The 23,299-nt window shown below is 47.0% G+C and overlaps 2 protein-coding genes across 8 annotated transcripts in view; both read right to left on the reverse strand.

Annotated features, from left to right (window-relative positions):
- LOC126528993 (protein argonaute-2-like) overlaps window positions 1-3,990 on the reverse strand; it is a 76,009-nt gene extending 72,019 nt beyond the window's left edge. For all 3 annotated transcript variants that reach the window (XM_055069548.2, XM_072290049.1, XM_050176596.3), the window contains exon 1: window positions 3,590-3,990. In XM_055069548.2, the coding sequence (XP_054925523.1) occupies window positions 3,590-3,620 (31 nt within the window). In that variant the 5' untranslated portion in view covers window positions 3,621-3,990. The remainder of the gene's footprint in view (window positions 1-3,589) is intronic.
- Window positions 3,991-9,567: 5,577 nt separating this feature from the next.
- The window catches only part of LOC126528997 (prominin-1-A-like), a 61,563-nt gene continuing 47,831 nt past the window's right edge, over window positions 9,568-23,299 (reverse strand). For 3 of the 5 annotated variants that reach the window (XM_050176598.3, XM_050176600.3, XM_050176599.3), the window contains exons 20-21: window positions 21,683-21,751; window positions 9,568-16,425 (exon numbers count right to left, since the gene is read on the reverse strand). In XM_050176598.3, coding sequence (XP_050032555.2) covers window positions 16,110-16,425; window positions 21,683-21,751 — 385 coding nt within the window. In that variant the 3' untranslated portion in view covers window positions 9,568-16,109. The remainder of the gene's footprint in view (window positions 16,426-21,682; window positions 21,752-23,299) is intronic. The other 2 variants (XM_050176602.3, XM_050176601.3) reach the window with 2 other exon arrangements.

Consider the following 23,299-nt stretch of genomic DNA (forward strand, 5'->3'; position numbering starts at 1 on the left):
CCAAAAAGCTTGAAATGATCACCTTGTATAACACACACCCACGCACACATACACGCTCTTCTAAGCCCTCCCATTCCCTCTCTAGTGACCGGCATCCCACACTTCACACACATGCTTTTTTCCCATTTTGACAACACTAATGCTAACGCATAAAACGAATGACGCGAACCGTTCCCCTAAAGAAAACTGGGGGTAAGCGAAGCTTGTGCTGCATGCACCTGACTTTCGTCACGGTTATGTAACCCACAGGTAGCCGTGCCGGATCGCTTCGGCCTCCCGCTCCCTCAGCTCGGGATCTCGTTGCCGTCGGATTGCCTGGGCTCGAGCGGCTTAACAGCTGGATCGGCGAGCGCTTTCACGGGCTAGTTCTCGCCGCCGCTCGTCGAACGCTGCCCGTTCCTTGGGGGAACGCACAACGCGTGGCCGTCCCATCCGTTTTCCGAGACTGAACTGAACAAACGAAGCCGGCGCAGCGCGCGCAAGACCATTTCCTGCCCTTTCCCTCCCCCCGGAAGCGAAACGGCTCCGAGTGGTTGCGCGCGTGGCGTGAGCGCGCGCCTATGCAGCTGGAATCCTTGCTGATGACTCATGCTCCGTCCCGCTGTCAACTCATCAAACCGCCCTTTCCCGCAGCTGCTCTGTTTTGGGAGCAACTGTGCTTTTGCTTGCGTGACCACGAGACAACGCCACTTGTGAGCCAACGCAAGCTTCACTTGCAAACAAGTGCGCCTCCATTCCACCCTATGAAAGTGGATGCACAGCGAAGCCGTTTCCGACGTTAGATGACGTTAAACGAGCACCAGCACCACAAGCGACGTACGTCACGCGAGCACGCACGCGTGCGGAAGTGCAACGTCACATCAACGTCACATCCCCTTCCTCCGCCAAGAGCAAGCGCGTTATTGAACTAGTTTAATTCCTCAAAGTGAATGGCGTAACAAAAATTCGTAAAAGTACGACTTAGACATAAGCGCGAGAGTATAACGGCATCGTCAGGTGACTGACATCGCCTGACGACGTCATCTGATGCCGTCATCGCGTCAAACGTGATACGCCAAGCGATGGCGTTTTCGTCAAGCGATTATGTCACCTGACGCCTCCATATAGAGGAGACGCAGCGCGCCGTGCGCTTATATTCCGCTTCTCTGCACTGTCACCGGGATCGGCCCACATTTTTGTGCGAGCACGGGGGCCCGCGGGCATGAAACATGCCTACCAACTAGAGGCTTCGCTGTAAAACAGCGAATCCCACAAGCTCACCGCTGCAGCGTGAGGCCACAAGGTGGCAATTATAGCCGCCGGGTGAAAAGCGAGAGTGGAAGCACACCACCACGTTATAGTCATTATAGTTATTTCCGATGTCAAGATTTTCGAAATATTCGGAGTCCACAGGCGCAAATATTTATCGAGATAGGCAGAAAAAAAAATGGACAGAAACTTTTCGAAATTCTCAAGTCGAAAAAGAACCGATATATCGAGATATAAAAATTCGAGTTAACGAGGCTGCACTGTGCATCTGTACGGGGGGGATTGCCGTTCCGTCGCATCAGTAGCGTCTTCAGTAAGCACCGACTCACGCCAATCCACATGAACTGAGAAAAATAATTAATGACGAACAGAGCCGAATGAAAGAAAATAGACACGGCCTTGGAAAATCGACGTAAGAGCAAAGACAACAATAGAAAAACAAAACGTAAGAGTCAGGATCGAGTTCACGTGTAACTTTGGGCTGAGACCACGTAAATGCTGTAGCCAGGGGCTCCCCGTGTGAGCTTAGAGAAATAGGGGAGGGGAGCTGGGTTCACTTCACCTACACAATATTTTTTTTTTTCCTCTACGAAACTAATGTTTAAATTTACGATAGCAAAGCGGGAGTCGGCACTCAGAGAGAGCGCGGGTGGTGGGGGAGGGGAGCATTGCGTCCCCTTGCAATGGAACAAGTGCCGGTGGCGTTTTTTACTCTTACGTCGCTTTTCCAAAGTCGTATCCGTTTTCTACTCTTTCATTCGACAGAACTTTTTTTCCCGCACATACATATGTACAGTAAGGCTTCGTTAACTTGAATTCGGATATCTCGGTGTATCGGTTAAGTCGAATTTTTTTTTTTTCGGGTGTGGTTTCAACAGGTCGCCGCTAGAGCTATCCACTGCATAAATGGAGCTCGTTTGCCAATAATAAATTATTCTTGTATTAAGTTATTGCAGTAGATGCGTTCAAAGGCAGCCTACTTAAGTCACACAACGAATGCATATTGTCGACTGCAATGTCAACAGGATCTTCACAGAGCGGAATAGTACGTGTACGCACGCAAACACGCGCATACACAAGCACATACAGCCGGTAATTTGGGGATATCCTTTTTGTAAAGTGAGAAAATTTCCAGTCGAAAATTTCACTCTGGCCAAACTGGTTTAGTGCCAAATTCCCATATTAACCGAGATATCAGCTGTATAAACTGGGGATTGAAGTGAAGAACAACTCGTCAATTGTGACCAGGGCACGCATTCTCGGATGATCACAATTCCGGCGATACTTCGCGTGACGTAGTGCATGGCGCGGTGTTCGATTCGAACGGTTTCGCTAAACCAGCCAGTCAGCTCAATCGGTTTTGCTCAACAGCAAACTTACAGGCACTGAAAGCGACATCTCCTAAAGTGACCGTCCGGGAATACGTGCCCAGTAGACAATTAGTGCGACTCCATAGTCAGGTGAGAGACCCGAGTCAGTGGTAACTGCTGAGGGGAAGTCTCAATACATAAGGCGAAATCGCGAAGTAGCGGACCGAACAAATTCACTTCTAACGTTTTCACGCAAGCGAGAAACAAAACAGCAAAAAACAAAAAACTAAAGGAAAACGCGGGGGCAAGACCCGACAGATTCAGTCATCAGAATAGGAAATCTCCACCGCGTGTTCATAAGTCGCATTAATTACACTTATAATACACTTAGGAACTGTCTATGCCTGGTTTCTTAAAATAAATGCTCCAATAATCACACGCCCGCTCATAAAATTACGTGCAATTCAGGCACACCCGATGATGGAACGTAAGTACGTGGCCTACTATATGGCCACGTTCGATGACCGCACGCGAGCAATGTTCACTATGAACACCCTCCGCGAAACCAACTAAAACTCGTGCCAGATGCCCTTCTGGTGAACATAAAAAAAAGAACTGTCTAACAACGAGCTCAAGCAATACAATTAACCGTAAAAAAAGGTAATCAACAGTCGTGAAGATGACTTATCCGACCATCAACGTAAATCGAACGCCCGAGCTAAGTACTACGTGTCTCGTACAAGCATACCAAGCTAAAATGCCAATTGCATGTCCTTTCCGCGTCTCGAACGGCTCATCTCTTTTTTTTTAAACGTACAAACAAGACTCGAGAACAAGTTCGGGAAAAAACTTAGTATATGGAGTCGACGCGAAAGACTTCTTTTGCTTCACTGCGAGGCCTCGCCCATCTCCGAACTAGAAACACGGATGAAACACTTTTTTTAAGTCTTCCCGATTGTAAAACGAAAGGAACGCGGGTGAACGGCAGCTATAGAAGACACGGAAAGAATATAGAACAAGTAAATACTCACTGCGGGGTCGCATCACCGCCACTTTCGACATTTTTTCTTTCTTGGCAAAGTCCGGGTACGAATGCAGCAGCTCGAGCTCCACAGGCACCCTCCGAGGCCGGAACAACGCTTATAGACACTTGGCAGGAACGCGCTGGCGCTGGCTGATTGGTTGGTTTGGCGTGGCGCGGATGTGTCGTTAATCGTCGTCTTTGTCGCCGCAGCTAGTTCGTGAAGATGGCCGCGTACAAAACGCCGTCGGTTGGTCTCGGTGGGCGGTGGATGTCTCTTCCCGAGTTGACCGGCGAAGGAAGCCCGAAGCACCTGCTGGACCTGCCACGCAGACTAACGCGTCGGCAAATGATGGGACGACAGGTCGCTATGTCTCAACGTTACTGGATCACTAATGGAACGCTACCGGCGTCTGTTAGTTGTATTTAAGAGCGCGTTTTCTTTGTTTGTTTTCCTTTTTGTCGCGGAGGACCCTGGTTGGTGCGTTTCTATCACGAGGCCACCGGCGCGAGCTTGGCTCTCCGCCAACCGCAGCTGGCTTCGGTTTGTGAGCGTGTTTGTGCGCGCGTAATTAAATTGGAGCGCATGAGACGCGTGTAATGTGGAAAAGCGCGTATGCTGCAGTGGACACCGTTAGAGTTATCCACTGCAGAAACGGAGCTCATGGACCGACAGCGCTTGACGCTGCTGGGGTGAACTCTTTGTCTCTTTTTATTTTATTTTCTTTTTCTATTGGCAAGTTTGCCCTGCAGCATCCTTCCAAGCAGACTTTTTTGCACTGCTGCAGTGAAGAGAAAATATGTTTGTTAGGTTGATTAGACGCAACGGCTGACGTTATACAACAGACCGTAATTACATTTTGTCTGATCTCACCTGATGAAATATACGACGGCATTAGGGAGTGTAAAATAGTTGTTGCAAACGAACAGCGGAAATTGCCACGAGTGACGTAAACATGAATATAGTGAATTCTTGCTTTTATCGGCATAAGGAAAAACGAAATGGTTCGACAATGAGCGTACGTGTACTTCCTTAGGGCAGGTCTGTGAGCCAAACCTCGTCTTAGTACTTTCCAACAACGATGGAGGCGCGGGAAATTGGCTCTGTGCATTTTATTGCGCTATAGCAACTACACCCACACTCCAGGCGAATTTTTGCCGTCGCCGTGATGTTTCGCACGCGATAAGATCGCTCCCGGCATTTGAGTGGCCTAGAATTCCGATATTTCCAGTACGCTCAAATCGTACACTGCAGTGAGGGTGCGAGCGACAACGCGGGATGGGGAACCGAAAAGGAGGGTGTCCTCGGCGGGATTCGATGCACGCCCAATGTTGGAGGTCACGTGATCAAGTACGCCCTGGAGGGGTGCAGGAGAGCGTGTGTCTCCTCTGTCGCGGCCGTAGATGCACACGAGTGGCGCCACTGAGCGCATACGCATACATACGCGGGGACCTTGCATACGGGGCCGGCGCGTCCCAACGAACTTGGAGGTAAACTGCGGCGGGTGCAAAGCGTGGGCGAGCCGAGATGGCTGGTGGCTTCACGTGCGCCGCTTTCCGCACGCCTATATAGCGTTGTTGGTCGCGCAATCTCAAGTTTCGGAGACGCGCTGAAGCGAGAGGCAGCACGTAGAGTTCGTCCCGAACCGCTGTCGGCGCTCTCCACGCCAATTGTGACATCGTGTGTTCGCGGACATCGAGTGCGATATGCTCATGTTTACCTGTGCGCGCGCGGCACCACACTCGTGATTTGGTCAGCACGCGAGTGTTTACTGCAACGTATTCGGCCGACAAAAAAACTACGAACGTTACTTGGTGCACAGTTTTTTATCGCTACCAGTGCTTCGCTTTTCGAGTGATGAGCGAGGCTGCAATTGCATTTAATTTTCCGTAGCGTACACGGAGCGAGACAACGTCGAACGCACGGGTGACCTTCAGCGAGCGCTGGTGACCTCTAGCGAGCGCAAAGTGAAACACACGGCGAGCCAAGCGAATGGCCCCCGAAACCCGAGGGAACTGCGCGACCCTCGCCGGCCTCGGAAACTCGGCCGCTCCGGTGACAGAGGTAATTAGCGCCATCCATCAGGAGGGCGGGAAAGCAACTCCGCTTTCCTTGCACGACCTCCTAGATCAGCACGCACACGCGCGCGTCAATACAGGAAGCCGTGCCCTTTCGCCCCTCCTCTCAACTCCTCTTCCCTTGCCTTCTCTCGCAACTTCCTCACCTTCGACTGTCTCCGCGCGCGCCCGCCGGCCTGGCACCAGGTCAGTCCGCTGCATGACGTTTAATGTTTCGTTATCTGCTGTTATCGGGAAGTGTGCGCTGCTGTGCGTTGACCGGCGTGGGTAGTTTCGTCAGTTTCGTGGTCCTCAATAGCTGTGTGCTTGTGCTCCGCGATGTTTCACCCGTTTCACGACTCGCACCGCTCGTGCAGTGGTGCACGAATACCTCAAAAACAAGCCCTGCAAACGTTGTTCCGGGTGCCTAAAGACAACAGGTGAGCGTGCAGACCCAAGGACATAAGAAGACGCATGCATGCAGCACACGAACACGGTCCTGTCCATGTGTGTGCTCCATGCGTCGTTGCGCCCTGATTGTGCTACACGAATTCTTACCGGTAGAGAAAGCTGACAAATAGATGTTGATGGTGACAAGTCACCTGGCGTATGACTTGTGTTTTTCTGTGCCCCAAGTCTCATTCTTCAACTTCAGTAACGTGCCCAGCTTTCCATTCCGCCCTCAGTGCTTTTTTTTGTGTGTGTGTCACCGTTCTACAAATGTACTAACGGCTGCAAAATTACTGTTGGTGTTTGTTTATTATCTCAGTAATCGCCGATGGGAAAACCGCGTGAACCTTCATGCGTAGGCATGATACGCTTTTTTTTTTCTGGAAAGCATGAGCATTGCAAGTGCACTAAATGCAGATTTTTGCAGTTCGTGTTTATTACACAAAGGAGCGCCCAGTAGGTACGACGTAGGGCCTTAAGTGACGTAATTTCACTGCTAAGCATTGCATTCGGGGCGAAAGAAAAGGCGTGTTGTTGGCTTATTTTACCTGGTCTTTGATTGAGGAATAGGCCTTTCTGAGAATGTTTCCTATGTGCTGCTGCAAAAGCTGACTGTTCTGTTCCGCCTTGCCACCGTTACTCAAGTTGTGGCCAAGTTCAAAATGTGAGAATGTGTATTTCCGTTTTAGTACAATGTTATATTTGCTCTGCCATGTCTTTTTCATTTTGTTCAGTAGCAATGAACATGTTACGTATTTCATATACTTTGTCCAGGTTTATAACTAAGCTCTTCTTTTTTTGTATGTCTGTCAATCAATCTTAGCATTTTATCCTAGCTATTTAGGTATTTTGCGTGTCATTGTTTTTGCCATTACCAGCGAATTTTCCTGTTTTTTAGTTGTCATAACTATGTCATACACATCGTCCAGCTTTGTGCAATATCTCAGTGCACATATCAGATCGAAGCTCTTCTACACTTCGGTCTTTAGAGCATTATATAAAAATATTTTATATGTGTGTGCATGAAACGGCCTTCGCGTTTTCTTGACTTCTATATTTCTTTATTTCACTAAATTTTTGTGCTGGTTAGTAATCATGTACGTGTAATGCGCTTTTCACTTTTTTTTATTTTCTGAGCTTGTATCATACCAAGTTATGCGAAAGTATTTGTTTTCAGAAACGGAAGTCAATAAAACGAGGCCAAATATCTGTTGTGTTGGAAGTGGAATTCATATATGTTGTGGCATATGGCTGGCATACTCAAATTATGGACAAGACTGCGTGCGTGCTAACGCATAAAGAACCCATGCGGCATACCATGCGCCAGTTTACAAACAATGCCTGGGGTTGCGCACGCGCGCGATTAAAAATATACGCGACGCGAACAGGCAAAAAGAAAGCAAAAGTAGAGGTACGCGGGGCGTGGGAAGGGTGGAGAGGGAGCGGAGCGGGTCGTCATAATAATAACAAAGGGCGCTAGTGTGAGGAGGTGCCGCACGCCTGCAGTTTCTGTTGCCACGACAACGTAAACAATCGTGTGCGCCGCCATTTTGTCAAAGTATCGCCCTCACGCTAGGGTCGTAACTGAAGGGTACGTTGGCGCTAGCATCGAAAGAGCGTCTGTTCAAAAACAGCCAATGGCAGCCACGCGGAGTTTCACCCCTGGGACCCTAGGACCTGGCAAGATCACCTGGCTCGCTCGACACTCCTATTGAGGCAAATGCTTCATTAGTACGTTGTAGGTTCTAATCCTCAGTGGAAGCTTTTGTGAAATTGTTTAGCCTGCAGCTTTCCTTTAAAGCCTGCGGCTGTTCGCAGTTATACCGCCATACATCTGCACCATCAAAGACTAAGGAAATGCTCTGTCGCCTTTTCTTAGCAGCGGTATATAGCTGTCACGGGGCCCATCACAGCTCTACTGCTGCAAATTGCCGTGGTTGAACGCGGTTGAACGAAGTTTATCGAGCGATAGCACGGTATTGCTTGGGAAAGGCCACAGATGCTGCTCGGCGTGGCAGCAGCAGCAGGCGATTTGACCATGCTGCGCCTCACTTCAACACGAAGCGTCGAAAGCACAGCGCATACGAATCTACCAGCACTCGGCGCCATTGGTCCACATCGCAGATCACCTTCAAGATATGGGCGCCCACGCAACGTATGCAGCAGCTACTTGCAGTGTGCAAGTCCCTGTTTGACCTTGGCTGAACTTTAAAGTTAGACGCATGGACCCAGGCATTTTCTTGGTTTTTACCTGCAGTAGTAGAGCTATCACTCTAAAAAGCGGCACAATCTCGCACGACGTTTAGCCAGTGATTCAAGCCAGCTTTTGCAGCCTTATATTTTGACAAAGTCGCCAGGTCACCACACAAAATACTCAACCTTTGTGAAAGGTCAGTAACTGATAACGACTTGCTCGAAATTTTGCCTTCTTTTTTTTTTCAATTGTTCCTAGACGTTTTCCTTACTTTTAAACTATAGCTTCAAGTTACCCCGTGCATTGGCAAATCAACGGTCTTAACATGAAAGGGGAAAAACAACCCCCATTTTCTAAAACGGCATAGGTCTCAAGATTGTGCCTTGCCTAGCAAAGTAGTTTCGATGCGCCCACCCAAATGGCTCACTAATCTTCAGGCATTTAGAAGTGGTGACAAAAAATTAACAAAATAAAAAAAGAGCATAATCTCCTTTAGGATAAATGGGGGAAGTAATTGAACTTGGCTTAAGTCCCTTGAAGAGTTTTACCAGAACAATATGCTGGCTACTTGTGTGGCCGAAAAAATGGTGCAAAAATTAAAAAAAAGGTTAGAGTTGTTAAGGTGACAAACTTCCTTGCCAGGATAGCTGCAAGCAACGCTTCACATAAAGTCACCTCCATACAATGATGCCGCACCCTGCCGATCTAGTCTCCTACGTCTAAAAATGCGTCGGGCTGTCATGTTTAGCAAAGGTATTCAGCTCAGAGTACAGTCTAAGAAGGTACTGTGCCCTGGCACAGTGCCGCATTACCTGTGCGTAGTCGGCGATTACTCTTGCACATGCCCTGCAATGATTGCCCTGATATTACCCTACTCCGATTACCCTGCAATGGCGAGCTTGCCCCTTGTGGAAAGACTGCAGCAGTGTACAAACTGCTTAGGTTTTTTTTTTACGACTGCACCTCTGTGGACTTTTCTGTGTCAGCGTATGACCTACAGGCATCCTATGGACTATATAAATTCCATGTATAGACAATCTACAAATATTTCTCTAAAAGAATGTGCCTACATATTTAGCTGGACAGCCTATTAACTCGCGACGCCCATACAATTTGTCTGTGGCTAGGCTGATTAAATATGCCAACAGACTTTCCACGGTATGGAGCAAGAGTCCTAATATCAAGAGAAATAATGTCATGAATGACGCAGTGCCTGCGCAATTCCAATGGTAGAAGCATCGCAAAAGACCACATGGTTCGATCATGCTCAGATTCAAAACAAGCAGTTTGGAACATTCAAACAGTTTTATTCAACCACCACGTGATAGGGTTATCTTTCATGGGCTTCCGTCATATATGACATATGTACGGATTTAGAGTTTGGTAGTAGCCGCAGCATCCTGCTTGTCCTGTCCTGCATGGAAAGCAATGCTTCCCAGTCTCCAGTGATACAGGAGCTTCACTGATGAAATTGACCTGACATTGCAGCCTGCAGCATTTTGCTTCCTCTTCACAAATACCACATCTCTTTTGCATAACATCATTATGCTATCTTGCTTCACCTCGTCAAAAACCTAGGCTCGTCAAGCGTGAACTTGCTGCCTGCCGAGCTTATCAATAAAAAAAAAATTTTTTTTCGTTGTTTGTTAGAGCATGCAAAGTTGAACGAAAAGCCAGGCTACCAATGTTTCACTTCCTGGCAACCAATGTTTCACTTCCTGTAGACAGAACATGCAGGATGCGACAACCTCTACCCACTTCAAAAAAAAAAAAAAAAGAAATAAGGTGGGAGAGGTGGAGGGTACTGGGGAGATGACATCAAAACGTACTCTGAACAACTGGCTTTCTTCGCAGAGCACCAGGTAGCTCGGCAACATTCCAATGATTGCGGAAATCTGTTATCACGTATCACATCTTAAATCTAGATGCATCAATACACAAACCCGAAAACAACACTCGCTTGTGAAACTTTTTTAAAAAGAAGGGCACTTTGAGAACTCAGTACAACAACACAGCACATTAACACAAAGAAGAAAAAAAACCAGCAACAAAAGAATCCACCATTTCAGTTATTACCACACGGAGATCATTATAAAGGAATATACCAGGCACCACCATTACCAGCCGTGAGAAAATGGCACCACCGGAAACAGACGACGGGGACGTAGCGGTGTACGATGCACACGATGTACACTACATGACACAGCCCAAAATATGGTGTATATAACATGTATATAATATATATTTGATGCCTTATTTATGGCCTTAATATCTGTCTTGTGCATAATCTACGACTCGCATGGTGTAGCGTGTCGTTTGGCGATTTCAACAGCAGTATTAAAATAACAGGCTCCTTCGTTCAACAGCTTAAAACTACAAGGGGGGTTCACACTTTCAACTCTACAATAAAGATTTGTTCAAAGGCACTTCGTACGTAGGCTCTAAATTATAGCTGTACAGGCTGTCATTAACCCCATGTCTATGGCATCGCTTAACAGAGGGCACTGTTTTTGAACTTGAAAGAAGAAAACGCCTTTCTTTTTTTTCACCCTTGGCACGGAAAAGTTTCGAGCTGCTATGCGAGATGACATTGTGCAACTTGAAGAAGCCACGTTTGTTCAATTGCCTACACAACGCTTAGTCACCAGGGATGGAGAAATAATGGATGAACGTCTAAAAACTGAGCACAGGCTGCGTAGACGAACCCATGGATCTTGTACAGCCAGTATACTGACAGGATAGAAACAATGCCGTTGCTGACACCTCTCGTACGGGGCGTCAGCACAGCGTGCCCTAACCACTACAAGGCTGATGGGATAGTAGGTATGGTCACAAAGGTACGTGACACAGGGGCAAACAACCCTCTGGGCCTTGGAAACATGCCTTGGGAAACATTGCACAAAGTAATGCTACAATGACCAAGTGACGAACGAGCTGCTGCATGCTATTACACAGAAAAAACGAGCCGACAATGCGCACCTTCACACTCATTCACCGCGCATTGCAAGTGAGTGCCCTTGAAGGATGTGTTACAGCGCAAGGGCTACCATACACTAGGCAAGCTCTGCTGCCATGCTAACTGCAAAACGACAAACAATACCAGAGAGGCATAGCCACTGCAGCTAAATCAAAACCTTAAAGACGCATCTTGTCTTCAAACTTCTGGTGATCTCTTCTGCGGGCAAAAAGTGCACCATACCATGGTGTGGTACATAAAGATTGCTGGTGCTTGACCGCTGCTGGTACCGGAATGCTGGTACCAGCAATGTGCCTAACTGAAGGATGGCAACAAGCGTCACGGAAGTGACACCTACATCTCTTTGCTACAGAACAACGTATACAGGCAACAAGAAATGATTATGCAACAAGTAAACGCACTTTTGTGAACCAGTAAGGTGCGAGCTGCTACTGTACAGTACAAGGGAAAGATTAAAAAACAAATATCTGAAGTCTCACATGACAACAACCGGGTTAGAGAGGAAATTCAATACTTCTGCAAGAGAGCTATGTCAACAAAAACGTAAAAGTTGGCCAGAAACCATCACAGTTCCAAAGAAAGCTTTTCCTCGAGCACGAAAAATATGCAGATACTTTGGCGTGGCAGTCTGCACACGGGCATGGCAACAAAAGCAGGTACCAGGAGGCTACCGAAGACAAGCACAGGGGTCCCAGAAGATACTGCTGCAACCAGCCACAGGTGCGACAATTCCCTCTACAAACTGCTAAGGATGTGGTGGGCTCTTCTATATATATATACTAGTACTTTTCCTTTTTGGCCAACTTCGGGGGTTGTTTGACAAGGAAAGTCACGCTTGCTTGTTCCAAGATGTCCAGATGGGCTTGTTGGCAATTCATCACCGTTTTTAGGAAGTGCAAATGACACACAGGCAAGAACAGGCAACACAACTGCTGCCCTTCAAACAACTGTCAGTGCGTCGTCTACACCGTGGAAAAACAGTTAAGGAACGAACTCAGTGCGTGATCGAAGTACGTTCCTTCAAAGAACGAACTGCGCATCTGTACGGTTGCATGTCACTGCTCTTGCTCCTACACCACACAGCCACAAAGACTGGTGCACGAGCCTCACAATACTTCACACGTCATCGCGCTGTACTGCTGCACTGTCTGCCGTAAAACATGCGCAGGTTCCAAGTCTGAACCTGCCGCATCCTTTTTTTTCGTCACTCTCTGGAACACACCTTCCGACGTGCAAACAATTTGCACAGCTGATTACAGCTTCAATGCAAGTACCAGTGCCACCTAAAGCTCCGAATGCAATACGCAGCAAGACAGATGGCATCCGACCGAGTCCTGGGACAGCTCGACGACACTCGTAAGAGAACTGCACCACGAACCCCAACGACAAACAGTGGCCACCAAAACATGATGCATGGCTTGCTTGCACACCGCAAAAGAGCATCGATTGAAAAGCGTGAACCGGCAACATGATGGACAACAACACGGATTCAGTGCTGCTGTTGCCTGCTTGCTAACCTTGTTTGGTAAAAGCTAGTGGCCGACACACCCATAGTGTAGCTCAGTTCCAGCAAGGCCTGGCTAGAGAGGGCATTGCAGATGAGCTACAACATACTGCACCTACGCATTCCTACCAAATTTTTTGCATCTAAAGCTTTCTTTCGCATTGGGTCTGGCATAAGCTAACAAAAATGTCTTATCTTGTAACAAAGCTGAACTTGAGTGTTCAGAGCGCTTTTGAAACTTGCTTAAGATGATGACAATAAGGCCTCGGGCTGTGACTACACAAATCACCCAACTCTTGAAGTGTGCATCAAGCTTTCACTGAGTTTGTGAAGCCATTACACAGAAAACTACTACTCACAGAATTAATGCACCAGACGATGCCATTACCCGCGTCATAGGAAGCCAGAAGATGTGGCCAATACCTTTCAAGCACATTTGTTGCAAGCATGGCATGCACTTTTGGTTGCACATGGCAGCAGCACAGCAGGTGGATATCGCTTGGCCAAGAGTATACTGTCGCTCGCTGATCTTGCGGCACGTTTTGAAACTAGTCACAAAATGTGTTCGTTGCCAACAGTCTTGGAAAATCACACTCACGCCAACAGTGCAGGGGGCTTCTGCGGAGTCCACACACTACTGAGATGTACTAAAAAAAAAAAGCATCAAATAATAAAGCAGTATTGCCACTACCAAACAGCCCCAAAGTCACGTTCTACAGCACTCTTGTGCAAGTTTGCAAAGCTGAATTTCTTTGGCAGCTCACCATCCATATGTAGAACGCCGGATGGCGCCCAACGTCCGCCAGAGCAAGGAGCAGTGCTCCAACGGAGCAGACGTAATGAAACGACGAGTTCTGCACATCGCACTACACTGCACGGTCCCTCGAGCACCACACCACCACGATGTCCACCGTTGTGTCGCCCACACTTCGGTCCACCAACACACACGGGCCATCTCACACAAGCCAAACATTTAAAATAAAGATAGTAGGGATCAGACAGATTGGTGATGAAACACAAGTGCATAAAATAACACACACTCACACACAAACATAGAAATGTCAAGCACAAATGAGCCAATGCTTGCTCAAACCAGCACAGGTTTGCGTGACGATGCAATTAAAATGGCAGCCTACTTCCACGCTGGGACCGAGTGTCCTGGTAGGCTTGGTCAGCACTTGACTGGCAGTGTGCTCTGCCTGCCACCACAAAGAGCGCATTGACAGGAGATTATTTGAGCGTTTGCACAAAAACAAATGTTACTGTAACACCTGGCCTATGAGATGGCTTCAATGACACTGCAGAACTTTTGTCAAGTGACACAAAAGAGCCCTTCCAAAGTTAAAAAATAAGGAGAAAGAATGCCTACGGAAACCAAAGAACCTGAACTAGTAGCAGTAGACGAGTTTGTTTCCCTCTCCCTATTGACTTAGAATTAAAAAGTGGGAAATTATAAACTAGAGCGGAAGTGAGTGGGAGACGAAACAAACCAATCATCTGCTCCATGGCACCGTGGTTAGCGCGAGTGGCCTTTTCGTCGGCTTAAAACTTGAGCAACGGCTAAAACTGGGGCTTTAAACTGGGGCTAATTAAGCAAGCAAGAATGTTATGATGGTTACAATGAAATAATGAGCTTGGTGCATAACATGTGCTTGCGCAAGTAATAAGGAAGGTCGCAAACATGGTCATCAGCAGTTGGTCGCATTCAAAAGGTGCAGAGCCAGAGCTGTGCTTCACACAGTGACGCAACACCCAATACTGTAGTGCTACAGATGCTACCAAGTGGTCCTACTACTTTAACTGCCAGTGCCTCGTGCTGGTAAGTTACAACTGGTGCCCTTCCATAGTCTTTGTGTAGCGAGAAAACCGTACCGCACAGTAACCATGGCATGGGTAACGTAACATCTGTTGTACCGTCTAGTGGCTGTTCCTAGCACTACAGCAGCTGCTGGTGCCTTAGGCCGGTGCTGGTACATGCTACTGGTGTCAATACTGTAGTTTCCAGTTTTTTGAATGCCCTCATCAGGTGCATTAAAGTTGTGTACGAAATCTGACGAACAGCAGCAAAACGAATGCTAGCAACAATGACAAAGCACTAACAACTGGCAAACCAGGTGGGCTCGAAACTGCGCAAGTAAGAAATGTGTAACGAAGGACTCGCTGAGCATCCTAACACATTTTACAGTCAACTGCTTGCGAGAAGTTAACAATGTAATGTTCACTGAGACAAGCAATTTGTGACACCTCATTTGCTGCTTGCAATATGAAGCATCCAAACAGCTACAAACAAGCGTACACATTTTTAAAACTTAATCAGCGAGGCACATCTTTAGCAAGAAACTATGCATATAGGGCTACCAGTGAGGCCATGTAGTTGCACAAATGCGTGACGCTATAAAGATTGAGCAATGTCGATACTATATGAACATTCAACTACAGCAGCAGCGATCTGCACAGCCAATCCTCCTACTTGCTTCTAATGTTATCGGTACCCAACGCTCCAGCTTTATGCTAAACTCTTACCTGTAGCACAATCAAAACACACCTGTCATTAAATATTGTAGTCGGCAGACTGCCTACATGCTGCTACCACACACAAACGAAAAATACTGAGCCTTTGAATAACCGAAACAGCCATAGGTCAAAACCTAGTTACAAAATGATCAGTGACCTGGCCTTAACGGCTCAAAGATTTACAGGTTACATAATACTTGAACGTCATTTGTAGAATCCATGAGCAACAATGCATAACTGGTATGTTGATATTAGAGTTCCTTGCACTAGGTACATCTTTCAGTTTCGAAATCGAACAGCCACATATCTGCCTCAGCGTCCGGACAGGCGGGAAACTACAAGCAATGACACACCAGCACCAGGCACCAGCACAGCTACTACTATCTGAATGGAGTACAAACTGCGAACCCTCTGCCCAAGAAATAAGTGAACACCAGCTTGTCTAGAAGTTCGGTTAGGCAAAACCTACCAACTCACCAGCACAGCTGCTGCCAGCAGAACAAGCTGGCCACTGCGATCTCTCTCACCAGAAATCAGCGACCACTAACTTAGTTTGTCCAGGAGCTCGACTAGGCAGAACCACCAGCAACAAACAGCACACCAGCATCACCACAAACATCAGACACAAGCAGTATGCTGCATATTTCTGGCATACCACCTCTGCTCCTGAAAATCTGATATCCACTACTGCCAACATTCAAAAACCCCACTCGGCAGAAACCACCAGCAGACTGGAACTAGCGCTGCCCAGACATCACCACACGTTGAGACACTTCGCGGGGCACGCAAGCCACTTTGACCTTCCCGACCAGCGATCACCGGCGAGAGAAAGCTCACGAGCCAGGGTAGTAGTATGGTGGCGGCTTCGCGGACTGGTTGCTCTCCCAGTCTCCGCTGTGTCGTGCTGCCGGTGGCGGCGCTGACTCGTAGCCCTTGGCGTAATGTGGGATGCCCGGGTCACGCGAGTAGTGGTAGGCGGGTGCGGGCGAGTAGGCGATGGCGGGCGACGTCACGGGGCGGTGATGCGGTGCAACAGGGTGCTCGCGGTATTCGGGACTGATGTCATGGTAGTAGCCATCGCGGCTGTCGTATGATGCCCGGTTCACGACAGCGCTGTTGCCTCCTGTGTGCCGGCGCTTGTGGTTCACACTGAAACACCAAAAGGACATTGACAGGATAATTCCTCTGTTCGTACAACTTGCCCTTACCCTTTTGGCAATCCCCGACTATGCTGTACGATGGTTACAAGGTCTCGGCTCGTTTTCACAGTACATATTGTCTAAGAGCGTTTGCTTATTGGCAGGCATTGTGGCACCTGCTGCTACAGACAAGACAGTAAACAGCGTGATAACTAGATGATTGCTATGGCAACGGCTGTAATTTTCGGAGAACCGCAGAGTTAATAGATACAAATGAACTGCGGCAACATGAAATTATGAAAAAAGAAAGGACACAGATCAGGGAAGAACAACGTCATCCAATCTGTTTCCTGTTTTCATGGTGTCCATGCTTGCGTCCTGTAGTAGCACAGTTCTCTGAAGATTATGGCCGTAGGTATTGCCCACATGGGCACACATGTGTTGTTATGTTTGACAGCTATGCTATGCCTGACAGCAACGTTATCAACTTTTCTCAGTTAAAAAAAAAAAGGAATGAAGCATTGTAACACAAATCTGACATGGCTAAACAAGTCAACACGTAGTGACAATAAGAAGTGACAAATATCTTTGCACTTAACAAAACACGCGTTATAGGTAATGAACATATAAACAACACAAATAGCACAAAGACGGGAAACACATAAACACAGCACTCTTTTTCACTTCGGACAATCACATTATTTCTGGAACGAAGACATATACGCCATGCAATACCACCATTTAACAGTGTGCTTTACTTCACTGTGTTCCTGTGCTGATCACGCGTTTGTGCTGTATTGCAAGCGAGACGAAATTTCGACTCATATTACAAGCTGCCAAGTGAAGCTGAAAGCAGCCACATAGAAAACCCACCGTACCATAAATGGCATTCGTTGTGCTGCTTTCATAATCAAGCACCAACAGATTGAACACAGGCTGCATGTCGAGTCTAATGCAGCTACATTTAAAAAGTGAATAGCAGATAATTTTGTCACAGGCAGTTAACACAGGTAGGCTTACAGGTGTACCAAAACTTTTACTACTGTTAGGTTCCTCAGTCATGGACTATGGCCTAATGTTGGCTGAATTTTTATACTTTCAGGTTTCCATTTATCTAAAAGGCATGAAAACTCTACAGACTGAGAGCAGACACTATGGTCTTCATTTGCTTTGCCGCCGTCTTTACAGCGGCAACCAACCTGTTTATCTCCAGCTTCTTATTGACACACAAGAGCAGCATCGCACTGCGACACATACATATCGGGGTAACCTGAATCGGAATTAGTAGTTATATTTGAGCTAAAGAAAGACGGAGGCACGCACAAGAATGGCCACATTTGCTGGTGCTACGACGTGAAGGTTGGCGCTTCAGAATTGTTGTGGTATCTTACTCATTTGCAACTTGGTTGGGCGTGCAAGTACACTGCCTCTGCTACAAAGGTGTTGCGACTAAGAAGCAAAGTGCAGAACGCTGCGCAAAGGCATGGAAGCACTGGGAAGCAAGACATAATAACTTAGAATGACGGAAAGCTGAGTGATATGGTAGGGATTAACAGTACAAAGAGGGAGGCATACAAAACGTAAGAAGAGCGAGAGTAACACAAGTTATGACTACCAACTGAAAGACTGAAGACGCAACAAAAGCTATGTGAGCATGCTCGAGGAAAGGCTTTTCGATCAGGAAAGGTTTTCGATCAATCAAGGAGAGACGTCTGGGCTGTCCACACCACAAGTTTGCGTTGTCCTCATTTCGATTATGTCAGTGTTTTGTACGCTCACCTTTCCGTACCAAGATACACAAATAGTGACCAAAGCAACATGCTGCTGAACGGCCATTCAGACAAAGAAAAGAAGCTGTGTAGCATACCAAACACGATCGTCTATTCCACATTTGGAAGTAAGCGCAAGCACAGAATGCTTTACGTCATCATCACCTTATCAGTGTTCTTACATACTCGTAGGGTCTCATCACTTCCACAGTCACCTTACTCATTGCCATGGAGCACTACTTGCATCAGTATCTTTTTTTCTTAAAGGGTCCGTCACCAGGTCTGGCCATTTTGAGCCGACAAGCACAGTGCATACAATGTGCGCTAACGATCGTGCCTGCTAAGTAATACATCACCACGCGCTGCGGAAAGAGCTAAAATTTCAAATGAAACGCTGTTTGCCCTTCTCCTCGCAGGTGCCGCGCTCCCAGCCGGTGAGTCAACGCATATCATGCAAATGTGCCTACATACATGGCTGTCCTGTGACCTCGCTCATAGTGACACATGACTTCGAGAATTATTCAAGGCAACATCTGTTATTTGTGTAATCTGGTGCTTCAATAGACAAATTAAAGTTTAGAGAAATAATAAAACACACAAACCGTGTTTTTGTTTTACTTTGTACCGCAGCAAGAGAGATGCACTTCAGTTTCCTCTGCATGTTTCCACATCCAGTCGCGCACGCGGACAACGAAACTGCGTCATTTTCTACCATGTTCCAACGCGCGATCATGCTCTGTGATCAGCTTGTGTCTGCCTCAGTGTTCATGTAGCATTGACTTATAACTCTAGTCGGGTGTTCTCGTGCACAGTGCACAAAATTATGTGCTGCGAAAAATGTGACACGGGCGACAAAAAAATGTCACGGGCGACATCATCAGCGGAACTGCGCCACGCAGCAAGAAAAGGGGAGGAAGAAGAATAATGCGGGGCTTGTGACGTATGCGTCATGCGATCCATGAGCCCTCTTATGGCAGAATGGAGAGAAGGAATTTCACTTGTGGAGGCTAGACAGGGCAAGTGGAAAGAGTGTCAAGTTGGCAGTGACACCCGCCTCCTGAAATCATGGGTTCGCGGCACTGAAATATTTCTATCTCGGCTATTAATGAACCAATTTGAAATATTCTTAAGGTAGAATGCTCACTATAGGGCACGTAACAACTTTCAGCATATAACCAAAATTTTCTATGTAGCCTGGTGAAGGGCCCTTTAAGTATAGTGGTGCACTGGCCATCATCATTGCCCCCTTTCCCACGGGTGCTGTGTCTAGCGACCAATTCATTATAACCTTGTGCTTGTTTTTTTATATAAGAATACAGTACAAACACGTTGATACGTTTTTTAATGGATAGCGAAAAACAAAACTTAACAGCCAGGAAAACGTAACAGTGAGGAAGGCTGCAAGCCGCAGGACCGTCTGAAACAGCTCTGAATGGCTGCCAGCACAGTTATATTAGACGTCTCGGAGCTCGTACTGGGACCGGAGACGGCGTGTGTATAGTTATGAGAAGACACGTACAATGTTCAGACGCAGTGGCCCCTTTCCACTATTGATATCCTTCGCTGCATAACACGGCTTTCTTGCAGCGAAGCTGACTAAAGAGAACTGGCGATTACGCTGCACGAGACCCTTGCAGGCGACAAAATAAACGTAGACCTGCGCTCTGCAGATTTGGTTCAGTGGGCGCGGTTCCCGGTAGGTTTAACCGATGCACACTTTTTCGTGTGCTTTGCCGAATGCTCTGTGCACATTTTCTCCCCATGGTTAGGAAGTGCTTAGCTTATGCAACTTCAGTTGCTTGTTAAAACGAATCTGTCGCTTGTAGCAATGTACAGGTCACTTGCGGCAACGTGCAAGAGCAAATTTCCCTCTGTACAGCTAAATTTACGTGACCACCGCGTTCGAACGCAATGAAGATGTGGGAACATTAAAGAATGGCGACATATCAAGTGGGAACAAAATACATGGGGGACAACCGGATTTAGGTCGGGACCAAGAAAATGCAATGTAGCTGGGAAAACGCAACACTGAGGAACGCATCGATGGGGTTCCACTGCATTAATTGCCATCTGAAATGTGCCAAACACTTCAGAAGCAGCCACAGCACCTGGTGCAAGTACAGACCAGCTTTTACAGCTCATAGTTCAGATAGAACTGGACATCTCTGAAAACCAGGCAGTCATATCCTTCTTGGCTTGACCAACACCAGGATTCTCCAAGCCTAAGACTGGGCATACAGTTCTCGGGGAGACATGGCCAAGATGGGTTAGCAAGAGTTATTCCGCTAGGCTGAAACTTGATTCACACACCACCACTTATAAGCAGTGCTTTGAGAACGATACCTTCTCCTTCACTGCATTCAAGCCCACAATATTAAGTGAGGAACCACAACCCATAGTAACCATGTAAGGACCTCACTCAGCCCCAAAAGAGAAACCAGTATGCAGTTAACAGTATCTTACAACAGCAAGAGCTACTAGTCGTCATGAAAACGGCCAACACCATGCAAAAGCTTCAGTTCTACTGCATCACCCATGCCAAAAGCACCTAAATATGTAGTACGACAGGATAGAGAACAGTGCAACTCCACCAGACCTATCCGAGGAAGGGTGGCAGCCTGCAGAAGCAAACGTAGCAGACAGAGAACTGAGAGAAAGACAGAGGAGTGGAGCTGGGAAGAATTAGAGAAGGCCCTTGTTTAGGTGGAATTGATGGACAACTTCAGCAATGCCCAAGATAACGCAAGTTTGAAGCAGAATATGCTGGGAATCATGCAGGCAGGCGACTTAATGACAACAAGAGATGAAAGTTAAGCCAGAGATCGATGATTACAGAGACAGGTGAAATTACACAAAGTGGAAGTGGAAGTCGAGCTTCACGGAGAGAAGACTTAGGACATGCACAAAACAGCACAACCTTGAAGCAGAGCACAGACCTGCTTGCCGACAACATCATACGAGATCGAAGGTCGAGCAACACAAGTTTCAAGCAGAAGACCGGAACCACGCATACAGATGAATTTGTTAACAATACCAGACGAGACCAAAGCCAAGGACAGAAGACTTCACAGAAGACACATGTGAAGAAAAGACAAGGCTGAAGCAGAAGACCAGAGCCAGATGGACGGACAGACTTGCTGACAACACCGGACAAGACCAAAGTCAGAGACAGATGACTACACGGAGACATGCAAAAGGACACAAGGTCCAAACAGAAGACACGAGGCAACATGGACAGCTGGACTTTAGACAACATCAGACGAGACCAAAGCCAGAGATACATGACATCACAGAGACACGTGAAAGAAAACAAAGACGAAGGAGAAGCCAGGGGGCCACGACGGACAGACAGACAAGCTTGCTGAGAATGCCAGACAAGAGACCAAAGCCAAAGAAGAGGGGTAGGAGACCCCCTTAGGAAAACAACCACCCTTGAAAGACAGACGTACAGGAAGACAGTGACAGGAAGAGAGAGAGAGAGCTTATATAATCACAAACCCACGCTGGTAGGGATGGTTATCGTAGCCCCTATTGTCTCGTCCGTTTTGCTGGGGTAGCTTTTTCAGCCTGCAAACAGAGGTGCCAAGGCACGGGGGGAAGAAGACCCATCTAAGCATGCAGCATGCAAACAGTGGAAAAAAAAAGAACCGCTCAGAAGCTTTTCAAGAAGAAGCAAGGAGGTACTCTGGGGCACTCGGGAGATTTTTATAATTCACACAGAAAAGAAGATAATGCAAAACAAATAGCAAATGTCCTGCTGGCCAGCACCACTGAGCACTTCTAGTCATCTACAAGGTGTCTCCCATTTTCAATTGTAGCCTATGGTAGAACATATGCTGACTGGGCTAGCTTTGTACAGGTCCAAGGTTATAATTGGCACATAACAGACGAGAAGGCAAGAAACACACGACACAGACACTTCTGTCATCTGTCCATTGCTTTCTACATCTTTCGCCCTGCCTATAGCTATGGCAGAACCCCCTGCCTTCCAATTCATTGGAGCAAAAGCATACTTTCTGTATTAGACATACCTATTGGTCATGACTTGAATGTCAACATTCCGTATGGAAAGGAAGCAAGCTATATCCAGGAGTGAAACTTGACAAGACTGTTTAGAGCTAGCAAACTACACGCACAACTTGGGCGGCATTGAACTGTAGCTCCCATAGTCGCCACTGCATTGATGGCAATGTTCTTGGCATATTATATGGACAGAGCGCAATGCCTTGGCCCCCTGATCTTTTTCCTGGAAACGTTTAGGTGCAGCTACCATTAACGGATGTGCCCAGTTTTAGGCTGCCTTGGCTACTAACCGTACAGGCATTAATATGTGTCAGAGAACTCGTTGTTCCTACATCAGCATGTGAAGCTCGTAATATGCACTGCACTCCGCTAAGTTATAGAAATGCTAAGTTGAACAGTGCGATCACTAACTATACATCACTGTGTATGGTCAGACTCACCACACATTCATTACACAGTCCAAGTCATCACCGGTTTTCATTGCGTAGCATAATTAAACGCGAATTCCACTATGGTAAACACTTATTCCAATACGGCTCACAACAACGGCATTCTGCCATAATACTTTTTTCTTCCCATGAGTCTCGTACGACAATCCTGCATGGCCTTCCGTTATAAAAAATGATCGGAATCCTCTACCAATACCTGCAGCAACCACGAAATTTTGCTACACAAGAAATTTCAATGGCGTCCCATGTGTCTGCATGAACAAAGAAAAAAAAATATTTAAAGACAGTCAATTTGAGCACCATCGCATTCAAGCATGCATGGGCTTGAAAGGGTAAAAACAGCTTCCGAGAATGAAACATGACACAGTTGCCAACCAATAATTCAGACTCGACGGGGACCGTCAAAATGTCCGAATAACCCGGGAGTCCAAAATACCGGATTTGCCCAATAATAAGAGACTTTATTCCACAAGTGGCCAAAAGAGGCGTACCGTACTCTAGGACCGTCAAGCATGCTATCTTTTGCACTACCAAGGAAGAAGCCACATTCAAATTTTTTTTTTTTTCAGGGGAGGGGAGGCTGGGCAGGTCACATACTAACAAATTTTGGGGAGGGGGGGGGTGCACATGTCTGGTCAAACTT

This window comes from Dermacentor andersoni, chromosome 8 (assembly GCF_023375885.2).
Source record: "Dermacentor andersoni chromosome 8, qqDerAnde1_hic_scaffold, whole genome shotgun sequence".
NCBI lineage: Eukaryota > Metazoa > Arthropoda > Arachnida > Ixodida > Ixodidae > Dermacentor > Dermacentor andersoni.